Here is a 24,580-nt window from a genome sequence, read left to right as displayed (position 1 = left end):
GCGGCACCGAAGCTCCGTCTGGGAGAGGGGTGGTTTCGCGGGCAGTCGTGGATGGAGGATGAGGAGGAGGGACGCACACGTCCCGCGGAGACCTGGCTACATGACGGGCTGGTTGGCCATGCTCTCTTGATGCGCCGATGGTGAGTACCAGTGGGAGTAAGGGGGCATGTAGGCTCCGGGGGACATGACCGTGCCCTTGACGGCCGGGGGGCCCATGTCCCACACCGCTTGCTGGGGGTGCCCTGACACCGGGCTGGGCGGCAGGCAGCCAGTGTTCACTAACGGGTTGTTCTCAAGCCCGGCGCCGCCAGCCTTCATCAGCTTCTTGTATTTGGAGCGTTTGTTTTGGAACCAGATTTTTACCTAAAAGAGACAGAAACACAAGCTTTTGGTCAATTAATATTCACAGCAGCAGCAGCAGCATCAGGCCATGGTCGATCTCCTGCTGGATTAAGGCCCTCCACCACATCCTGTCAGTCATGGGGTTGGGGGTTGTTTGACCATACTTCACCAGCGATGGTCAATACGGGTTGGTGAATTCAAGTGGCTGGGTTCATAGTGCAGTGCGCTGACCGATGTGCCACCACTCATCACAATACTATTTTAGAATGCAGTGTTTTTGATTAAAATGTAATTCAAGGACTGTGCTGATACTGGTGTACAATCATGTTTAAAACACACACATCTTCATAATGAAATACGATACCAAAATATAACAAGAAAAAAAGAAAAAACGAGACCGATGGTTCGGATAATGACCTTTCTTCAGAGCGGAGAGAGGGCAGAAAGATGAAATGCAGTATAGTTAAGTCTGTGCTCTTACGCGATCATTTACATGTTAAGTAAAACAGAATTTTTGAAAATGTATACATCGGCTTTTCATCTAATCTATCTTTGATCACGAAAAATATTGATGTTGTTACAAAACATCAATGATACTATACACGCGCTCATATGAGTGTACAAGCACTACTGTGTTACAAATCCAGTTAATGAGGATCCACTATCCCACAGCATCAGAAGCGTCTCTAAACATATTATTGCAACAAAATAATATCGTCCATTGTGCATTGTCCGTTATCCCTGGCTGGTTGTGAGGCGTGTGTGCAGGCGTATTGCCCACAGATACGGCGGTGGAATGCATTCGATAATTCATCATAATCAATTATCATCGGCAGTAACAGTACCCATGATCAATCCACTGCTGGATGAAGGTTTCCTATGTCTACGTCAGCGCTCAATACAACCATCAACCCCACCCTGAACCCACGCCCGTGCCGATCTAATCGCTCCATCTCCGAGGTCCACGCCCTCCCTCCCTCCTTCGGCTGCTGCTCGGTAGTTCGTCTCGAGCTCGAGACTGGAAATCGCGCTGCCCCTCCGGGCATTGACTGTGCATCGTTACGAGAAGGACACACACACACGCGAGTAGGACACACACATCATCATGTACACTTATCGTGGGCACAATCATCGCTAACTCTCGAAGGGAGACGACGACTCGGAGTCGCGAGAATGCAGCCACGTGGTGAGCCGACACGAAACCCTCCCGACCCAACCCAGCTCTGCTGTCCTATATCTATATTATATATTACGGACGGGACAGTTAAAGTCCACGTCTCGTTGCCCACGACCGGTAGGGAGTTTTGTAACAACATTCGTGTGATCCATCAACCTCGGATTACAGGCCATGTGCATAGCCACCGCTGCCTGGCGATGTATGTGGTAGTGACGCGTGTGTGTATATATAGAGTGTATGTATATAGGGTATATATATATTAGTATATATATGTGTGGGGGGCAGTAGTGTAGCGGTTAGCACGCTGCGCTACGAACCCGGCGACCCAGGAGTTCAATCCCCGTTCAGGACCAACACCGGTGACGATTATCTGAACCGCTCCTGGGTGTCCCCTAGGTCGACTCAGCCTTAAATGAGTACCTGGTGCGGTGTGTAGTAAACATCGTCACTAGGGAGACAAAGACGGCCGGGCGGGGTGCTGGCCACCCAGGCCTTCGTGTACCGTGCTGGCTTTCATAGCTGCTCGCTAATAGCACTTGCCCAATAGTCTGTTAAGGCTACACGGGGGATCTTTGTCTTTATATATATGTACTCGTGCTGTGTGTACGAATGCATTGAGTCGCATATACTGTTGCAATACGCTACATCTGCTAGTGCAGAGTGTGTGTGTGTGGGTGTATATATATATGTTCATCAAGTACCTAAACCATATATAGGCCTTCATCAATCCACTGCTGCATTGGGGCCTCACCCGGGCATTGCAGGTTGCGTGATTGTTCGACTTTCACAATAAGAACACAACAAAACGCAACACAAAATGGAACAACAACGAAAAATGGGCAGATTGGTGCGCTATTAGAAAATAACAAAAACCCATTGTCCCCGTGCTTGTCAGGGCACGGTACACAACAATTGGATATCGTGTCGAGCAGTGGCTCCGCTTGTGTTCGGCGTTGACGACAAGGCAGAGACAAATCGCTTGCCTCGTCGTAAAAGGTCTCCACTTTACTTGCAAAAGTGGACGTGAAGTTTTTTGTTCTTCGTATAAATGACGCGGCTGGTTGAAATAATTGGCGCGCGAACAGTTTAGATGTTTGTACACCCGACTGTTGTGTAGCCGATGGCAGTGCAGCACATTGCACTGTTGTACTACACTCCTATGCTTCTATGTCACCACCCTCACCAACCCCGTCACTGACCAGCGCGGTGAAGTATGGCGCGGCGTGTCGAGGTGGAACACCACTTACTTTAAACAAATGCTGCTGCCGGACAATATTGGATGGAAAGGCCAATGCAGTGAAGCCGATTGATTAGAACCACCACCGTGCAGTTCACACGTGGAGACGCATCGAGACGAGACGCGTCAATGCATGTCCACGTTGTGGTCGCAACGTGGACCCGTTGGCATGGAGATGCAGCCGCGCCGCGTGGGGCGACTGAGCATCGCCGATCGCGCCCGGTGCTGTGATTGGTCACCAGGCGGCGGTGTGCATGGGGCTCTGCGTGCGGTCGCCCCCCCTCCAGCCCCCCCCTCTAGCCCCCCCCCCTCCAGCCCCCCATCCAGCCCCCCCTCCCCTCCATCAACTCCCCCCCGCCCCCTCCACCAACTCCCCCCCCCCATGCCCCCCCCCACAAATTTTTGTCCCTCTGAGTAAATAATTTCGGTTATCTGGCGAGGTAGTTCAGTGGTAGTCGCCAACGAACAACTGTCGGAATGATGGTTAAGGGCAGGGGTCGGCAACCTACGGCTCCGGAGCCGCATGCGGCTCTTTACGGGCTGCTTCTTGACGATATGTACGTATGTACATAGATGCATTGCGGCTCTTGAAATACTGAATTTTGTACCGAATTGGAAAGAAATGGCTCTTTTTGTTATTTTGGTTGCCGACCCCTGGTTAAGGGGATTGCCTCAGCCGATCATACTACACGGTGGTCGATACAATAGGTACCTCCTTTGTACGGAAGTTGTCCTTCCCTTGGAATTACTCGCCCCCCCCCCCGCCATAGGAATGAGGAATTGCAACCACTGGCTCAGGGCTGTAGGAGCAGAACAATCGTCGCTCTGTGTTTTGTCAATTTTGGTTTTTATAATCGAGTCATAGGTTGTTTGTATTACTTGAGTTCTTACATTTGTGTAGTCACAACCCTGCGTGAGATATTTAATTTTACAGTCCACACTTTGTGTTGCAAGAGAATAACTGACCCCCTCCCACTCCATACACATTAAGACAAAGATCCCCCTTATAGCCGCAACAGACTGTTGGGGCAAGAGCTGTTAGCGAGCATCTATGAAGGCCAAAACAGCACACGAGGGGGTGGGTGGCCAGAAATACGCCCGGCCGCCTTTGTCTCCCTCCTGGCGAGGTTTACGCACCGCACAAGTACCTCATTTGAGTCTGAGTCGACCTAGGGGAGGCCCAGCATCGGTTCAGATAATCGTCACCGGTGCTGGCCGTGAACGGGAATCGAGCTCTGGTCGCCGGGTTCGTAGCGCAGCGCGCTAACCACGACACCACCGCTCCCCATCACACACACAGCCCCACACGCCTGTGAACATTGCCAAGTCGCGCAACACCGAATGATTACCTGTGCACAAGGGCACATACCAATATCCCCGCTCACATTGAGTATTCGTGGCCAGGGCCCACACAGTTGATATTGCTTTTTGTCAATTGGCACCCCTGCTTTCTTACGCAACTGCTGGCAAGCATTAGGGACTCCCTCCGCCCAGGAACGACCTCCAGGGGTGCGGGTCGGAGGGGTACAGTATTTGGTCTACTCTTCCACGTCGACCAGACGTGTTGGAAGAGGTGGGATTACCCACACGTCATCCCACCGCCTGCCCATCGACTACAGCATTACAAATGTGGTGCGCTACTCTTTTCAGTGCTGGGTGGATAGCAGCTGCGGAGGGGATTTGAGACACTTTAAACCATTTATATATATACACACACACACTATATATATGTACACTATATAGAAAACTGCCGCGCCGGAGAGCTGGAAGCTATCGGAGACCCCTTGCACTGCGAGTCCAGTTGTGCGGGCTTGGTGTCCCAGACGTGCATCCTGAGGGGTGACGTCTCTGCCTTCTCGGAGATAACAAATTAACGCGGTGTCACTGTCAATTGTGTGCTGCGTGTGCGCGCGCGTGTGTCGGGTGTTAGTGCGCGCGTGTGAGTGTATTGGGTGGGGAGCGGTGGGGCAGTGCTTAGCGCGCTGCGCTAGGAACCCGGCGACCCGGGTTCCATTCCCGCTCACGGCCAACACCAGTGACGATTATCTGAACCGGTCCTCGGCCTCCCCTAGGTCGACTCAGCCTCAAATGAGTACCTGATGCGGTGTGTAAACGTCGTCACTGGGGAGAGAAATGTGGTCGGGCGTGGTGCTGGCCACGCACCCCCTCGTGTGCAGTTCCGGCCTTCATAGGTGCTCGCTAACAGCACTTGCCCCTACAGTCTGTTAAGGTTATACGGGGGATCTTTGTCTTTGTGTATTGGGTGGGGAGCGGTGGGGCAGTGCTTAGCGCACCGCGCTACGAAACCAGCCACTGGAGTTCGATTCTCGCGAATATTGGAACAGGGCCTTGGCCTCCCCGAGGTCTACTCGGCCTTAAATGAGTACCTGGTGCGGTGTGTACACATCCGGACTTGGGAGACAAAGGCGTACAGACGTGGACGCGGCCATACCATCTCACTAGCAGCACTTGCCCTCGAAAGCCGGTTTAAGGCTATACGGGGGACCTTTGCGCGCTGTCTTTGTTTGGGGCATGCGTGTGCATGTATATGTACCAGGCGCGAGTGTGTGTACGTGCGTGTACGTGCGTGTTCATACTGGGGGTGTTCGGGGCGGTGGCGCAGTGGTTTGGCGCGAATCCGGTTCGATTCTGGACCACGCGAAGAGCGTCAGTCGCGAGTGACATCTACACCAGGTGCTGGGCCAACACTAGGTCGACTCCGCCTCAATTATAAGTACCTGATGCGATGCGTAAACATCGCGACTTGGGGAGACAAAGGCGGCGCGGGTTTTGGGGAGGGGTCGTGCTGGCTACCCGGCTTTGACAGGTGCTTGCCCCAACAGTCTATGTAGGCTACACAAGGTGGGAGGGGGGGGGGGTTACTCTGCTGCGTGAGAGAGAGAAGCGTGTCCCTGGTGCATGCAATCTGCATCCACGCGGTGTCTGTCTCGCTGTCCGCGGCACTGCACTCACGCGCACGTGCGGAAACGAATATAAGTGGCACACAAACGCAGGTCTAATGGTTTTGCCGATTGTGGTTGCGTCGAAACAATTAAACACATTCCAGAGGTCGGCTCGCAACATCGCACCCCGAGACCCGCTTCCTCTCACGACGGGCCACGCGGTATCTCACCCGGGAAGGGGTTAGGGGATAACGTGGCAATGGGGTGGTTGATGGTGGTGGTGGTGGTTATGTCAGGTAATAGCGGTGGTGGTGGGTAATGCTGGTGATAGTCGTGGTAGTGGTGTCGATAGTGGTGGTGATGTCGGGTGATAGCGGTGGTGGTGGTAATGCTGGTGATAGTCGTGGTTGTGGTGGTGGACCTGATGTTGATGCAGAGGAACAACTATCATTTTACATTGAGACAGATAATTGCGTCTCCGAGTAGCGGCGTGTGGTGGTGGTCGTAGTGGTGATGGTGGTGGTGTTGTCGTTGTGGGATTAAAGGTGGAGAATGTGTGTGCTTTGGCAGCTTGGTAAATCCTGCCCGGAAATCAAGCGAGTCCGTATCCGCTGGTGGTGCATGTCTGCCATCCAAGGGTTGGTGGTTCACGCATAGATTCGTGTGGAACTTCCATGTCCGCTGAGCTGTGAGGTAAGCCAGCAGATGGCGGTGTCAGAAAATGGATTCATGAATCCATGCGTGTGGAGACTCGAGTGTTGTCCCCTCTAATGTGCGGTAGGGTTTCTTCGAGAATTACGTTTCTAGAGAAATCCATTTTTCGAACGGAATAATGGGCCAAACATCCTCATGCAGGAATCCATCGAAAAAGAGTCTTGCGACTCATAAATGGCGTTAAAGCCAAAACTCCCCCCCCCGTATCCTACACACACGCGATTACAACCACATCATGTCATGGCGAACGTCAGAGGTGAGTGATATCTAAAATGGGTGATTTTTTGTTCAGTATGTAAATTGAGAGTTCATCCAAGTCGCACACACACACACGTATATATACACACGAGACAGAGGACATGGCAGCAATCATCAGTGATTGTACCGGACTTGTATGCTCCCCACCTTCACCAAGCCCGCACTGACCAGCGTCAAACAAAACCGCACAAACCAAACCACCATCATGTTCACGGCGCGTGACTCAGAGAGGGCTCTGTAGTTCTCCGACGTGTAAAGGACAAAGACAAAGGTCCCCCTTTCTCGCTAGCACAGACTGTTGGGGCAAAGTGCTATTCGCGAGCACCTAATGGAGACCGGGAGCGACGCACGGGGTGTGTATTGAACACCACCTTTGTGTCTCCACCCTCCCCCCCCCTTTGTGCTGAAGTTTACACGCTACAACCGGCACTCGTTTCAGGCTGAGTCGATCTCGCGGAGGCGCAGGACCAGTTCAGATATTCGCCATTCGATGTTGGCCGTTAGGTATCGTCAAAATCGGACTAACCACTGCACCGCAGCTTCGCGCACGTGAAGGAATACGCACGTGAAAGAATAGGCACACTCACAACAGACGCCGCTCGTCCACGAGAGTGACGGTGACCTCACCACCAGCGCTCGTGCCAGGCTCGGTACGCTTTGAGGCCACCACGTGAAGTGTCGACAGCTCGTGGGTAGGAGGAGGTCACTGAACAGACCCAGGTGTTATGGGTTAACTGGCTGAGATCACTCGCAGTTGCACCACCTGTGCCCTCCCTGTTGCACCACCTGTGCTGCGCAAGGGCGCAAAGACAAAGATCCCCCGTATAGCCTTGACAGACTGTTGAGAGAAGTGCTGTTCGCGAGCACCTCTGAAGGCCAGCATGGCACACGGGGGTTGGGCGGTCAGCACCACGCCCGGCCACCTTTGTCTTTCCAGTGGAGATATCTACACGTTGCCCCAGGTATTCATTTAAGGCTGAGCCGACCTAGCCGATGCCCAGAAGCGGTTCATATATTTGCCACTGCTGTTTGGCCGTGAACGGGAATCTAACTCGGCTCGCCGGGTTCGTATATATACACAAAAAGACACAGATCTCCCATATAGCCTTAACAGACTTTCGGGGCAAGTGCTTTGAGCTAACACCTAATGAAGGCCCGGCACGACACACGTGGTGGTGGGTGGCCAGCATCACAAAGACAAAGACAACCCCACCCCTATAGCCCTAACTAGACTGTCGGGGGACAGATGCTTGTTCGTGAGTTAGCACCCTAACGCGTGCCCGGCACGGCACGCGAGGTGGTGGGTGGCCAGCACCGGGGGGACACGCACGCACAGAGACGCCGTGGAGACGCGCGGGGCACCTGGGTCTGCGTGAGTCCCAGGGAGGCGGCGAGCTCGGCACGCTCGGGCAGCGCCAGGTACTGCGTCTGCTGGAAGCGGCGGTTGAGCGCCTGCAGCTGCAGGCTCGAGTAGATGGTGCGCGGCTTGCGGATTTTCTTGCCCTTCCCGTTGAAGCGCAGCTCGCCGTTGTGAATCACCGGCGTCTTGTCGGGGTCTGGGCAGAGGGACACGCGGCCGTTGTTCGTGTTGTGAATTAAACAACTACTTTGTTGTGGTGGTTGTTGTTGTTGGTTTGACGTCAATATTTTAGTGTAGCGGGTGGAGCTGTGGCGCAGTGGTTAGCGCACTGAACTGCACCACGATCCCGACAAAGCTTAGTTTGATTAACGACTACGGCTATCATCAGTGGCGAGCGATATCAGCGCCGCACTTTAACACCTCCCGCCACCACACACTACTCCTGCACTAAATCACGCAGTCTAACGTGGTGAAGTATGGTCACATGACCGACACGAGGTGGGAAGGCCTTCCTCTTGCAGCGGATTGACCACAGAGCTGTACACTAACATTTGTTTCAATTATTGTTTAAACTACACATTAGACTGCGCTGTTTGTGAATATGTATTTGTGCGCATAACATCGCTGAACATTTGTCCAAAACGCATTGACATTGATTGTTTTTGTTATTATCAATCGATTAATATCTACAAATCATTGTCCAAGTTGAACGTCGCTTAATTGACCGGGCTAACTCGAAACGGCGTCAAACCTCCCTCGTAAAACGTTGAAGACAAACTCGAGGGCAGCATTCGATCGCCGTGCTATTGTCAAAGATCGACGTCGTTCCAGGCTAGGTGCACCTCGAGGCCGTCACGTCAAGTGTCAAAAGCCTCGCCCGCAGTGGGTCACGGAGCAGACCGATGCGTTACGGGCAAACTCACCGAGGTGACCTGCACCTGCACCACGAACGCTTTTGGCGATGTGGGGTTTTGGCTACCGAGTCTGTCGCCGATGGTTCGATACCAGTTACGGTAACCAGCAGCAACGGCAGCCCAGCAATTATCCTCTCGGAGGGCAATTACCAAAGCGTGCTGTTTGTCGTCTGATTGTTAAGCTGACAGTGAATACCCCCTTCCTCCCGGGGACTAGGATCGCCGCCGGTTTGTCGACGTCGTATGGAACAAAAATGTAATTACAAACGAGATGTCAAACACACACATAATAATCATAATAATAATCGGGCAACCAACGTTGAAACACACGTCTCGCGAGATAAGGAATGCAGCCGTGTAAACGTGGCTGCCCGTATAGCGTGTGCGATAATTCAATGCAAGTGATATATGAACGAATGAATGAATCAATCGTCCCGCAACATCGTTCGCGGATTGCGCGCGAGAATCCAAATCCGGCGAACGATGCCGCCGCTATTCCCGCGCCAAAACTGCAAAATCTGCACCGAGTTTGTTGGTTACCGATATAATGAGTCATATCGATCGATACAGAACTTGTCGACAAATAATAGATGTTCACTGATAATAGTCGGAGTCGTCGTTGACACCGCGGGTTACACGCGCAACGTGTCACATGCGTTCACTCACGACGCGTGTTATGCACGTGCTACGGTGAATGTCGCTTTAAAATTTTGTAGATTAACATATTTTTTTTTAACAGAAGGTAAATGAGAAATATTAAAACAGCGACAACACCACTGCTTGGCTGCAACGTCGAGGTCACAAGTCGTACGATTATTTTCCGGCTTCGGGAACGCGGCAGTGTCTCCCCCCTACGGCACGGGACATTTTTTTGTAGCTCGTAAATTACGCGAGTGTCTCTCAATCTCTCTCTCTCTCTCGTCGCGCGTCAAGTGCGATTATACCACGCGGCATCATTCACGTAACGAGAAGAGTGCTCTTAATTTACCTTCAAATAACCATTTATGAATAATGAACGGATCAGCACCGCCAAACAAAGCATTGCTAACGCGCTGTTCGCGCACGTCCTACACACGCGCACCGAGGCCGTCTTGCAGTCGCAGAAAAAACAACAACCACGCGTTGCGTTAACAACCGCAGCAGCAACAACAACAACAACGACAAGAACATCGATTTGCCGGCGGCGCGCTCACCCGTGTCGTCGAGCCGCGTCTGGCTGAGCGCGCTGCTCGGCTGGTAGGAGGGCAGCGCGCCGAGGCTGTAGCCCCCCGAAGCGCCGCCGGTCCCGCTGCCGATGGGGTTCAGGTAGGGGTAGCCCAGCGGTCTGCTCTGGTACGACGAGGCTGCGGCTGCGGCGGCTGCGGCGGCGGCGGCCGCGTATGAGCTGTCGTGCCCGGCCGAGGGCAGGCAGTGTGACGGGTAGTGGTGCGTGTGGTGCGCCATGGACGTGGCGGCCGTCGATGCGCTCATCATGTGCGGGTGGCCGCCCTGGCCGAACTCGAGGAAGGCCGACTTGCCGCCGCTGCAGTCTGGCGCGTCCAATCCGTCAGCCATTGCGCTCATGGTCATCATAGAGCGACATAACCACGCCAGGCGAGTGCGTCTGGGTGTTACGGGCTAGCCGGGGGGGGGATGAAGGGGGGGGGGGTGGTGGGGGGGTTATGATGGGGGGGGGGGTGGTGATCGATAAAAGGTGGATTCTTTTTGCGCCCCCTCCCGCGCCCCCTCTCTCTCCCCCCCCCAACAACCACCACCACCCCCTCCGAAAAAAAATCTAAATATAATAAGATGGTGATGATGATGACGACGATATACGAGGAGGCGAAGACGAGGAGGAGGCTGCTGCTGCTGCTGCTGCGATTTGCGAGCGAGGATGCCGGCGGCGAGGAGCGGGGATTGATCGGACGCTCTCTTTTACCAAACCCCGGGGGGGGGAGGGATGGCTCGAAGGGCGCGCGATTTAAGCCGAGTCGAGTAAAAACTTCTTCACCACCAACATCGCCAGAGCCGCTGTCGCTGCTGCTGCTGCTGCCCGGCTACCTGCTGCATATGGATTAGACTGGGGCAGATATTGGAACGACGTTGTCGCTCGCACGCCGCGCTCCCCCATTGGCTGCCGCCGTGTCGTCACGATCCCGGCTCAACCCGGGCCACATTAATATTATTACTCGTACTCCTTCCACTGTTACCAGCACCACCACCAACACCAGCACCACCACCACCAGCAGCATCATCATCATCATCCTCGTCTTGGGCCACAATTACCAGTTGAAGGGAAGGGTGCCCTCCGAATGGGCTCGCTGTACTGCGCGTTTATTGGGTAAAAAAAAAACAAATCTGTATGGATTGTCTAACTTTCTATTTATGAGACAATTGAATGGGACGGGCTAATTTGTTTAAATCACTGGTTCATAGCCACTTCTGAAATATTTCGTTAGGGGTTCGTTTAATTGATAAAATATGGGCCCGCGCGAATGCAATGGACCGACGGCTATTCCATTGCACACACACAAAGACAAAGATCCCCCGTGCAGCCTTAACAGACTGTTGGGGCAAGTGCTTTTAGCGAGTAGCACCTATGAAGGCCGGCACGGCACACGAGTGGGTGGGTGGCCAGCACCACGCCCTACCGCCTTTGTCTCCCTCGCGGCGATGTTTACACACCCCACCAGGTACTCATTTGATGCTGAGTCTACTTTGACGGAGGCCCAGAACCGGTTCAGATAATCGTCACCGGTGTTGGCCATGAGCGGGAATCAAACTCTGGGCGCCCGGTTCATAGCGCAGTGCGCTAACCGCTACACTACCGCTCCCCATACACTAAAGCACGCACACACGCAAATTCAAACGCACACGCATTTGACGCCGCGCATAGACGAGAGAGAAATAGCGATCAATATTGCGGCTGCCTACCTCATGGCGTATATAATATAGTGGTTGTGTATATATATGTATATATATATGTGTATATGTGTGTATATATATTTGGCTGAAAAACATGGGACACGAATCGCCCAAAAATTTACTTTTATTGCGAAATTGTATGGTTCTTACATTTGACGATAATAAAACTCTAATGTGGAACCTGTTCTGTGGTGGTTGTTGCTGTGTGGCGGTGCTTGTTGTTGGAAATGTATCGCCAGTTGAAAAACGCTGGCGAATTTAAAAGACACGAAATTGCGAAAATCCGTCTATGTGTGTAAAACAGTCCTGCGCCAAAGTGCAATTCAGATAAATTCGCCGTGCGTTTAGACGATCAAGCGAGTAGATCTTTTTTCGTTTTTCATTTACATAACATCATTATTTAAATCGGGCGTCAGAGCGCTCCCTTAAACCGGTTCAATATCGGATCAATATCGGCAAATCATCGAAGGTCTGCCCGCAATTGATTTCGTTCAACGGAAGTCAACTAAACCGCCTTCAACTTGTTTTGTTATAAAGTTAGATGATGATGATGATGATGATGATTATTCTACCTACTATTTTTTTTAAAGGGAGAATATATATAATGACCTCCAGCTCGAAGGTAAACGCCATTTTAAATGGTCGAAGCTACGTCACACAGGAGAAGCACGTGCGAGCTCGCGTCTCTGTCGAATCTCGCCCCTCCCCCACGCCGCTAATTAACGCGACTCTTACAGAGATCGCGGAGTGCAGTCAACAACACAAAACAAAAAACTTGCAATATGATGCAGAGCACGATTAGCGAGCCGCCCGGTCTCACCAGAGGCAATGCTATATATATGTACGGCATATGTATGCGCTGTGCCTATGTGTATACTGCCATCACGGGTCGCCTAGAACAGACCGGAAAGGATTCAACATGCCGAGCGAACCAGCAACAAGCAGCACGATTCATGTAAACACGTTTTGGATGTTTTTGTTGTTGTTGTTGCTGTACTTCTCAAGAATAACAAAGCGAAACGGCGCCATGTGCGTTACGCGTCCGTGATGTCTACAACCACAGGCGTGGCGTAATAATTCGTAATTACACACCGACAAAAAAAATCACGTTAAGATAATCTGTTGTCAGTTGTGAAAATAGTTATCGACGCGTGTGTCATTAACATTGCCTGGTGAAGTATGGTCAAAACCACCACCACCACCACCAACCACCACCAACCACCCATCTATGATCGACACGGCATGGGAGCGCATTCGTCCAGCGGTGGATTGTCAAAACGCTGAAGATGATAACAGTATCATAATCGCGAGTTATATCTTCTGCAGACGTGTATGTGTGTGTATATATATGGTGGCTGATGTTTCGTGCTTTCGAGGTGACCGATATGTAAATGACTGCGTAAAGACCAGACGACTTTTACGCATTTTTACACCAACAAAAAAATCAGGAGCAGCGCTACTTTCTGAGCTGTGAAAATCAATTCCCCGAAACGCTGTCACGATTATTGCGGTGTGTGTTATAACTTAATGCTGATGCCAAATATACCCATGTATACATCTGTTTAAATGTGCGATCCATATATATACACACACACACACATATACAGAATCAGAATATTTATTTATACTGGAGGAATCCGATCAACTATTAAGCTTTTTTCACATATGCCCAGTATGGCGGACAACACAAATATCCATATATACACAGCCTTGTATACATTTGATCGACATGCGAACACCGATTAATAGCGACGGTAATGTGGCATGCCGCGGGGAGTGGGGTAGGGGGGGGGGTCTTGATTGGAGTCTCCAGCCGGCAGCGTGCTGCTCTGATAGAACAAGTGGGGGTCCGGTAATGGGGGGGGGGGGGTGTCGTTATTCCTCACCGTGTGGGGGTGACGGGGGGGGGGGGGGTCCAGGTCACGCCGAGTCGCCCGCAATTTCTCCCCGCGACTTCGCCTTCAGCGCCGCTCGCCGCACGCCGCAGAAACACGCGCGGCGCCTTCGCGGCGAATTTCCGTCGAAACGGACCTACGTGCGTCCCAAGGCGGCATGGCGCTGCGGGTGCTGGAGTGGGGGGCGTGCGTGGCACGCGTAGCAGCGGGGGGAAGAGGGGGGCACAGTACACCGGTGTGGGCGTACGACGCGCTATCACTCCTTCTCACTCCCTCTCTCTCTCTCACTCCTTCTCACGCACGGGTACCGTGTTGGGTCTCACGCTCGCGCGCACCACACGCACGGCCTCTCACGCACGGCCTCTCACGCTCTCTCACGCTCTCTCACTCTCTCACACTCTCTCACGGTATCTCACGCTCTCTCACGCTCTCTCTCTCACGCTCTCTCACACTCTCTCACGCTCTCTCACGCTCTCTCACGCTCTCTCTCTCACGCTCTCTCACACTCTCTCACGCTCTCTCACGCTCTCTCACGCTCTCTCTCTCACGCTCTCTCACGCTCTCTCACGCTCTCTCACACTCTCTCACGCTCTCTCACGCTCTCTCACGCTCTCTCTCTCACGCTCTCTCACGCTCTCTCACACTCTCTCACGCTCTCTCACGCTCTCTCACGCTCTCTCTCACACTCTCTCACGCTCTCTCACGCTCTCTCACGCTCTCACGCTCTCTCACACTCTTTCACACTCTCACACTCTCTCACGGTCTCTCACGCTCTCACGGTCTCTCACGCTCTCTCACGCTCTCTCACGCTCTCTCACGCTCTCACGCTATCTCACGCTCTCTCACCCTCTCACACTCTCTCACGGTCTCTCACGCTCTCTCACGCTCTCTCACGCTCTGGCGCTCTCTCACGCTCTCTCACGCTCTCTCACGCTCTCTCACTCTCTGGCGCTCTCTCACGCTCTCTCACGCTCTCTCACGCTCTCTCACTCTCTGGCGCTCTCTCACGCTCTCTCACGCTCTCTCACGCTCTCTCACGCTCTCTCACTCTCTGGCGCTCTCTCACGCTCTCTCACTCTCTGGCGCTCTCTCACGCTCTCTCACACTCTCTCACGCTCTCTCACGCTCTCTCACGCTCTCTCACTCTCTGGCGCTCTCTCACGCTCTCTCACTCTCTGGCGCTCTCTCACGCTCTCTCACTCTCTGGCGCTCTCTCACGCTCTCTCACGCTCTCTCACGCTCTCTCACGCTCTCTCACTCTCTGGCGCTCTCTCACGCTCTCTCACTCTCTGGCGCTCTCTCACGCTCTCTCACGCTCTCTCACGCTCTCTCACTCTCTGGCGCTCTCTCACGCTCTCTCACGCTCTCTCACGCTCCCACTCGGGCGCGTCGAGTCGTCATCGCGCGCTCACGGGGGGGGGACGCCGCGGACGCTGGCGGCGCTCGGTGACAAAATCTTCCGCGCGTAACGCGGACGCCTCGCTCGCTCGGGTGGGGGGGGCACGGAGAGAGGGGGGGGGGAGGTGTGGGAGATAGAGGAGGCAGCAGCGGCAGCAGCGGCAGCCCTCTATAATTTACCTTTCACGTGCTTGCACCATTCAAATAATAACTACACGCGAATGCCCACAACGACTGTTTATCCGAGTCGTGCGCTCTCGAAACGTACATATATGTGTGATACAGTATATATATAGAAAGACAAAGGTCTCCCGTGTAGGTTTTTTCCAGACTGTTGGGGCAAGTGCTGTTAGCGAGCACCTATGAAGGTCGGCACGGCCAACAGACAGCACGCCCGGCCGCTTTTGCCTCCCCAGTGGCGATGTTTACACATAGCATCGGGTACAAATTTGAGGCTGAGTCGACCTAAGGAAGGCCCCGGACCGGTTCAGATAATCGTCACTGGTGTTAGCCGTGAGCGGGAATCGAATTCGTGTCGCCGGGTCCTTAACGCATCGCGCTAAACGTTGCACTAGCGCTCCCCATATATATACACACACATAACCATGCATGCATGCACGCACATACACACATATGTATAATACTATAGAGACGCGCACAAACGACGATTAGTTTCAATCAAAACTGTCCGGAACGCTGTTGGTCAGCGGAATTATTTGAGGAGGGCATATTCACCTAACGTGATGTTACGACTCGTGGGGCTGGAGCGATAGCGGCTCTCTCGCTCGTTCTGTGTGAGCCGCGTCGTCTCTCAGAGACATGGGCAATTGTGGACTTCCTTCCTTTTAGCTCTGTCCCATGGTATTTAATCAATGTTCTGGCGCATCAGAAACGCCTCCCAGTGGGCATCCAATTTTGTTAAACTGCGTATGCAAATTCAATTCGCTGTCTTAACTCACTAGAGAGAATATATCGGGTACAATAATATCGGATTCTTATGGATTGCCGTATCGTGCACTGTTAGTGTTAGTGCCTTACGCCGATAACTCCGACCTGCTACAAGCCAGCCTTGAGACTATCAGCATTGTGTAAAATATCGAGATAGAAATTAAGCGCGTAGTTTATTTGAATAAATTATCGAATGCTAGCAAAGGCCCGTGAGGCTTAACGTATGACGAGTAACGTGATAATATTTTGATTTACATCTCAGGGTCGTGAGCTGGCCGCAGCTTGATAAATGCCTCCAGCCAGCAGTGACTTGCACAAGGCTCCTGCTGATGGCCATCATATTTATAACACGTGCAACACGGTTGGTTTTAAGTATTTTTGCTATTTGGATGTAATAACGTCGCCTTGTGTGAAATCGGGCTGCGTCGTTTGAACATGCGACTGGGAGTTCAATGCGTCAGCGGTGATGCTCAACTCGGCCCTAAAGCAAAATGGTTTGGTGAGGCTGCTGCTGCTGCTGCTGTGGTGCACAAGCACCGCTAACAACAACAACAACACTCAATACGTTTGTCAAGAACACTGTGGCCTTAGAGCAAATATACAGCGTGTATATTAGACGACGTTTCGGACAACGGTCCGTTTTCATGACACACATCCCAAAGCCAGATATTTTTTGTTATAAATCAAGGTTAGTTATAAAAACTCGTACGTTTATCTGGTATGCTGGATTTTCAGAATACTAATTATCACATTTTTTTCATGGAGGGGGGAAAAAACAATCACATAAATCACTTATGTTCACAAGTGCCTCCGTGATTCATTTAATTATAGAATGTTACGGATATTGATTCTTGGAGTGAAAAACGATCGAGTCGCCACTCATTTCGAGTCGACGGCTACTTCCGCTTAACAGTTTTGTTCAATTCATGAATTAACGCAAGAGTCACCGTCGAGTAATTTAAAATTAGCAGCGTCGATTTAAGCGTGCAGCGTCATCATCATCATCAGCATGCCTTCTGCGTAGGCATACGCGTAAGCATATGACATGAAGAACACACACACACACGCACGGAATATGCAATTATACCTCGGAACCACGCGTTCACTGAGTTAATACTGCCCGAGCTACTCAGAATCAGCATCTTCATTTGCTCGCAAACAAAACCAAGTCAGCGCCAATATATTTACGTAATGTGGGTGAGAGAGAGACTTTTAAGTAGACGCTTATTTAATTTGTTACACGGATGACGGTCCCCGCTTAGCCAGTTATTGTCCGGCTATTGTACACATGGAGATCCGTGGTGATTCGTGGAAGCACCAGCAGCAACAACAACAAAACAAGGACAAAAAAACAAGCCAACATTGCCGAGAACGAGTACAGGGCCCTTAAGAAGCGAGAGAGACCGAGATCACAGCTCATTAGCAAGCGAGATCTGTACAAACAAAAACCATGCCCACTTCAAAGAGCATTCAAATAAAAATAAAAATCCCCCAATGTCTAAAGGATAAGTCAACAAATAAGAACGTCTGTAAACTGAACGCAATGTATCGTGTGTGTGTGTCTGTGTGTGTGTCTGTGTGTGTCTGTGTGTGTGCGTGCATCTGTGGGAAGAGGTAATGTCGTGGTTAGCGCGCTGTGCTACGAAACCGGCCACCCGAGTTCGATTCCCGCTCAGGGCCAACACCGGTGACGATTATCTGAACCGATCCTGAGCCTCCCCTAGGTCGACTCAGCCTCAAATGAGTATCTGGCGCGGTGTGTATTCATCGCCGCTGGGGAGGCAAAGGCGGCCGGGCGTGTTGTTGGCCACCCACCCCTCGTGTGTCGTGCCGGCCTGCATAGATGTTCGCTAACAGCACTTGCCCCAACAGTTTGTTAAAGGCTATGCGGGGGATCTTTGTATTTGTGCAAAGGTGTGTGTAAGGGGATCGGTGGCGCTCCGTACCTAGCCTCCCGAGTTCGATTCCCACTCACGAACAATAACCGAAATTGGGCCTCCCCTAGTTCCGGTGCGTTGTGACCTTCATAGGTGCTCGCTACCAGGCTATACGGGGGATCTCTGTGTGTGTGTGTAATACGCGTAAATCACGTTACGTCTGTTAGCTGATCATGTTTGTGTGCAACGCGAGGTGTGTCTCGCCCGGCACGCGACGGTATCACGACTCCTTGCCCTCAGGGCCAAACCCCTCTGTCGATAGCGATGATGATGATGCTGCTGCAGATAATGCTGATGCTGCTGCTCCTCCGATTTTCCGCACCTGCGATGAGCACGATTGGCTACGTACGGTGCGAAAGAAGTTCAATATCGATACACACAACTGCTGCTCACGATGACGCTGATGCCGCTGTTGATGGCCATGCTGCTGCCAAGTTAATCGAACATGAGCTCCTTGAGTAGCGATGGTGTATTGTCTTATTAATGAGGCTAAGTATAATTTACAGACGTTAATCAACCCAATTACACCTCCCCCCCCTTACCCCAGCGTGTCTGGCAGGGGGGTTGGTCTCACCACGCTGGTCAGTGCCGATGACCGATTTCGATATCACTCGCCACTGCATTTGACAGTGCACGCGTGTGAAATGTTAACTACCTCGCCTAGTATGCAGGAGGACATGGGGTTGATCCCGACCCTGGCATTTAGAAACGTGCGTTTAGATTATTTGGCTGCTTTCCATTTTCCACGTGATAAGCCATTTCGTTGAGCTGTCGTTTGTGGCCAGGTCGTTTCTGACAAACAGGCACATAACTCAGTGGGCCTTAGCTGGTAACATAAACAATACAGTACTTTACTATTTAAAAACCCTTCATAACATACAGATTGAAGAAGGACCATTGCCCGATACGTCAGCCTATTAAATGGTATTTTTCTGTAACAAGGCAGTGTTACATTTCTATTTAAAGCTTTCGTGACTGCAGGGATTCATATTCTTGGTTCTTTCGGTAAAGTCACGTAGAAGGGAAATAATAAAATAATACAATTTCAATAATACAATTCTCACGACGTTTCGATTGCAACACAAGCAATCGTCATCAGGTGTGAAAACCACAGCAAGAATTTTTATTTTTTTATTTTTTTATTTCCCTTCTACGTGATTTTACCGAAAGAATCAAGAATATGGCAGTGTTAGTTGCGAATATGGTATTTCGTTATTTGTTGGCACAGTGGTCAAAATATCGTTGTAATCGCACAACAGTGTTTCTCATTCCACACGACATTTGCGCCAGACGTATTACCATCTAAACCACAAAACAACCAGGAGATCATCCCGCACACCGACAAAGGCATTTCCCGTATTTTAAAACCGTTTGCAATACGAGATGCGATCTATAACCCACAATGCCCTGGGTGATGGAGACTGGATGGCAGTGGCGTAGAGATGCAGGGTTCCCTCGCTTTACGCGGCAGTAGATGCGTTCCAAAAAAATGGGTGCACAAAGCGAAACCGCGTAGCGTCAACCACACGGTCACCCAAGCCACAACGCACCGCACGAGGAGACAGCTACCTGCCGAGTAGTGCATACAGTACACACACAGTACACACACAGTACACACACAGCACACACACACAGTACATACACAGTACACACACACAGTACACACACAGCACACACACAGTACACACACACAGTACACACACACAGCGCACACACAGTACACACACACAGTACACACAGTACACACACACAGTACACACAGTACACACACAGCACACACACAGTACACACAGAGTACACACACACAGTACACACACAGTACACACACAGCACGCACACAATACACACACAGTACACACACAGTACACACACACAGTACACACACACAGTACACACACACAGTACACACACAGCACGCACACAATACACACACGGTACACACATAGTACACACACACAGTACACACACACAGTACACACACAGTACACACAGAGTACACACACGGTACACACATAGTACACACACACAGTACACACACACAGTACACACACAGTACACAGGATATGTACAGGACACACAAACAGCGTTGTCTCACGTCCGACCGCATAGCCGCATGTAGAGTGAATTCACACCACAGCATGGAGCGATGTTTGGGTGGAAGTAATTTAGCCGCATTTACATAGCGCGACATCGCACAAACCGAACCCGCATAGAGCGAGAGAAACCTGAGCTCGCTACAGCACCATGAGTTCGATTCCCGGTGACGGCTCAACTTCAACTTGGCGAGTGGAACCTGTGCCCAGGTGGATGCGAGCCCCCCCCACCCCCAACCACTGCCACCTTCACCACCCAACTGGTGTTGACCGACTTGGTGAGGTATGGTCAACTTGCTGGCATATGTCGTCAAGCAAGCGGTGGTTTGATTTGGTGTTCGGGAAGTAAAGTCGTGCGAGCGTGCTCTCTGCAGCAATCAACCAGTGCCACTGCCCTTAACACATGCACATGGATACAATGAAAATACAACGTCGTATTGTTTACAGAGTGGAGAGTATCGGCACGTGTTGAAGGCATATGGCTGGGGTGTTAAGCGAACTCAAGAGTGGGCTACATATGTGACACTGAAATTGGGTCCATGCGTAGTATATGCGTGTAGAGGCGTATGCTTTTCTATGCAATATTTAAACAGACATACGACTATAAAATAATAATCATAATTTACAGACCCTTGTCACTTCACGTTTGGATGACGGCCTCTTGATGCCGTGTCAATCACGGGGGTCGTTGTTTGCCCATACTTCACCACGCCGGTCAATTTGGGGCTTCTGCAGGCTGCCCATACGCGCGCGCGCACGCGCAGAGAATGTGCAGGGCGGCGACGACGTCTCACGGGATATGTTCTGGTGTCGAATATTCGATTGGAGCGAGAGGTATCCTGGACGTAGCGTGGCCGGGCGTGGAAACATCTGTCCGGCTCGGTGACCCGGACAGCCTCGCCTAAATGTGAGCCCTCAAGTCATTTGTCAGGTCGCGTGTGGTCAGCTAAAACGTGGGCACTCCCAGCTTTTCCCAAGACGTCCGTCCAGCGTATGGAAGAGTCGGCCAATACTCTCTCGAGGCGAGGTCTCTAGTGGAGGAGGCCGTTCCGCTAGCAGTGGCTGGAGCAAGTGATTGGAAGGCTGAGCCTTTATCTTTTACTCCGTGTGTGTGTGTGTGTGGTTTTACAAATCTGACTGGGTTGTTGTGTTGTATAGAGGAAATACGACTCCAGGCACACGGGTATCGCTGTCCAGCCACTCCTGCCACATTAACTGTGCAGTACATTTTAATTCAATAAACAGACACCCACACACAATTGTAAAAAAAAACTACATATGTTTTATCAGTTATATTGAAGTTATTACAGCCAAAGGTGTGGTGTGCCGGGCTTGTCTGACGCGAAATTGAAGCTTCAATATTGAGAACGCATATTACTTGCTGTGAAAATAATTTAAGCGTCGAGTTTCCAGGCTGACTGGGCTCCTTTCAACACCCACACAGTCACTCTGTTGTTAGTGTCTGCTGCGGGGCCGTTGCAAACCGGAGCTAGCTGGGTAACTGGCTGCACGTGATTTTTCCGTGTAACGAATGAACATCGAATTTAATTGAAACAGCGGAAGACAAAGACGAAGTTCGGAAGTCGTTCATATTAAATAGCGGACACTGAAGAGTCCTTGTGAGTAACGGATACAGAATCAGACTCACCACTGTTCATTTAAAATTGCTGTAACTTCTCCATTCGTGCTCCGACGAATGCAATTCTTTTGCCAGAATATTATTTAAACCCTCGCTAATGAATATACACATGTATACACTCCTTAAGCACATAATCTTGGCATTTTATTACGTGAAACAAAAAAAAAACAGATACAGATTACTTTGAGTGTTTCCGACTATCGGGGTACTGTGAGAAGAGCCTGAAGAAGACAGCGGCCGTCGCTTGACCAATGGGCTCTCTCCAAGTTTACTCCAAACACGCGTGGCCGTGAGGCCCATCGTAGCCCTCTGGCGACGTCACCACCACAGCACTCACACACACACACGCACCCGTCCAGTTCTGTGTCCGCCTGCCCCCGCCTTACGGAGACTCCGTCCTCCCCAGTGCCGGATTGTCCCGGTAGCACAAGTAGCTGCACGTGTAGCTCCACGTGTAGCTGCACAAGTAGCTGCACAAGTAGCTACACAAGTAGCTGCACGTGTAGCTCCACGTGTAGCTACACAAGTAGCTGCACAAGTAGCTGCACAAGTAGCTGCACAAGTAGCTGCACAAGTAGCTGCACAAGTAGCTGCACAAGTAGCTGCACAAGTAGCTACACGTGCTACGGGCCTCGAACTTTCAAGGGCCCCGCGCTAAATGCTTTCAAGCTATCAATTCCGGTTCAGTGATTCTGCACTTGCTCGATGACTATAGTACGACACTGCATTCAACTTTTATGAACGACTGGGTGTTTAAGGTTCGCGATTTGTCGTATTATCTGGCTGTAAAGCAAATGAAAAAAAATTGCTTCATTATTAAAGTAAAAAAATGTGTTTTTTTTTATTTACGTGTTTTTATTTTTATTTAGAGCCACTTTAAAACATCCAGCACTGTTGCTCCCTCCCAGTCCACCGTGCTGTCGACTCCGCACCCCTCTCCGTTCAAAAGTCCTTCCCCCGCCCCAACTACGATTAGCACGGTTGGCTACGCAGTTCAACACACGTACGTACGTGGTACACCAAAGGAGACGGAACCGTGAAGTCTTCAATGGATCGTCGTCGTGGATGAACCGCGAGAGATGGCAACGGCCTTGGTGGGAGGCCTGCATCCAGGAGTGAATTGGACGTGGCTGATAATGGGGGAAATCGTGCCACGCATTGCAATGTATGCTAATTGCTTATTTGCTCAGCAAAGGTAAATCAAGCCATCGTGCCCTTTATTTAGCCGTTCTATTGCAAGCGAGGTGTCGGCAAGTGACGCGGAGGTGCCGTTTGCTGTTCGAGGAGGGGAAATTAGCGCCAACTTTACTGAACAAATTAAAGTCCCTTTATTTACATGTACAAACAATAAGGATTATTTTAGGCCAACAGTCAAATAAATGTATGGAAACACCTCGCCTGGTATACAGGAGGCTGTGGGTTCGATCCCGACCCTGACGCGTGGAGTATATTTGGAGTTTGCGTGTCTCTCTCCCCGTGGTCGAGTGGATTTTTCTCCGGGTCCTCCGGTTTTCCCCTCCACATTTAGAAACACGCGTTCAGAATATTTGGCTGCAATGAATTTTCACGCGATAAGTGCTATCATTTGTTCCCAGGTCGCTTCTGAAACGAACTCTATAGCTCAGTGGGCCATACATGGTAAAATAAAACTAGTTTAGTATATTTATGTATTTACCCACAATCCTCTACGACAGCGCAACATTTATTCTATGAGACAATGATTCGAGCGCTGTGGCGACTTTGCGTTGTTCGTATTGGTTTATTCAGAGCAAGTGATGTGCGTACATTCTGGGTGTCTTTATTTTAGATGACCGTTTAACCACCATATGATTAGTACACATACAGACGTTCCTTTGTCAATCCACTGCTGGATGAGAGCCTCCCATTCGTTAATCAACAGCCATGATTTTTCATTGGCGGCGAACGGAGAATCGAACCTTGCGCCTGCTTGCTCAGTGGCTCGAATTCGCCTGGTCGTACGCTAGCCCAACCCAGTCGCTCGATTTCCACTTTTACAATGAATTTAACACGTATAATGTATTCACATTGGATATATAGATTGCCTTTTACAGAGCAACATTATACTTGCAATCGCCACTAATCAATTTTAACACGTACCCACGTTGGCATATTACGGGGCAGATCGATACATCGCATTTTGTTTTCAATTACCACCGCGAAGTCTTCAGTGTCGGCGAATGTAATACAATTTATTGCATTGCAATGCGCGATGACGGTTTGGAGGGGACACGTGATCACGATGGTTTATACGACTCCTCTGCGATATGTGTTCAACACATGATCGACTTGGAGCCAGCAGACGGAACCTATATCCTTGATCACGTTGTTCGACAAAGCTTTGTAAAAGTTGCACACAGATTATAGGCGTCATTGTAGCTACAAGCGCATATATATTATAAGTTATATCACCAGTACTGTATAAAGATGTATAGTACATGACTATTTATACAGTGGCCGTCGCTTTGAAAAAACCTTGCATTAATCTGTTTCAATGGAGTATACACACGGACATTATATGTACAGTATATATATTAACAAATGCGTTACAAATGCCATGCTTACTTTATTTCGTGATATTTTTATATGTACAGTATTTGATATTCCTTCCATGCGAGTGTGTGCGCTGTAATGACAATCCGAGCACTGTAAATCACAGAAAGTTCCGCTGTTAGAATAAATAGTGATCATATTTTCAATCCATTTGCTAGTCCACTGCTGGATGAATGCCTCCCTCCTCAGGGCGTATCGGTCATGGGGGGGTTTGTTAAACCGTGACCAGGACCAGTCCAGATCATCGCTCGCCACTGTCGTCAGCCACAGGGCCGGGAATGGAACCAAGC

At 50.8% G+C, this 24,580-nt stretch overlaps 1 protein-coding gene across 1 annotated transcript; it reads right to left on the bottom strand.

The window, feature by feature from the left end:
* Positions 1-214: 214 nt before the first annotated feature.
* LOC144934299 (homeobox protein Dlx6a-like) lies at positions 215-10,477 on the bottom strand. The gene is made up of 2 exons (XM_078859974.1): positions 10,099-10,477; positions 215-363 (listed from the first exon to the last, which is right to left on the bottom strand). Exons 1-2 carry the CDS (start codon positions 10,475-10,477, stop codon positions 293-295), a joined length of 450 nt encoding a protein of 149 aa, XP_078716100.1. The 3' UTR covers positions 215-292.
* Positions 10,478-24,580: the final 14,103 nt, after the last annotated feature.

This window comes from Lampetra fluviatilis, chromosome 10 (genome assembly GCF_964198595.1).
Source record: "Lampetra fluviatilis chromosome 10, kcLamFluv1.1, whole genome shotgun sequence".
NCBI classification, from domain to species: Eukaryota; Metazoa; Chordata; class Hyperoartia; order Petromyzontiformes; family Petromyzontidae; genus Lampetra; species Lampetra fluviatilis.
This window is presented reverse-complemented; position numbering and strand designations above follow the sequence as displayed.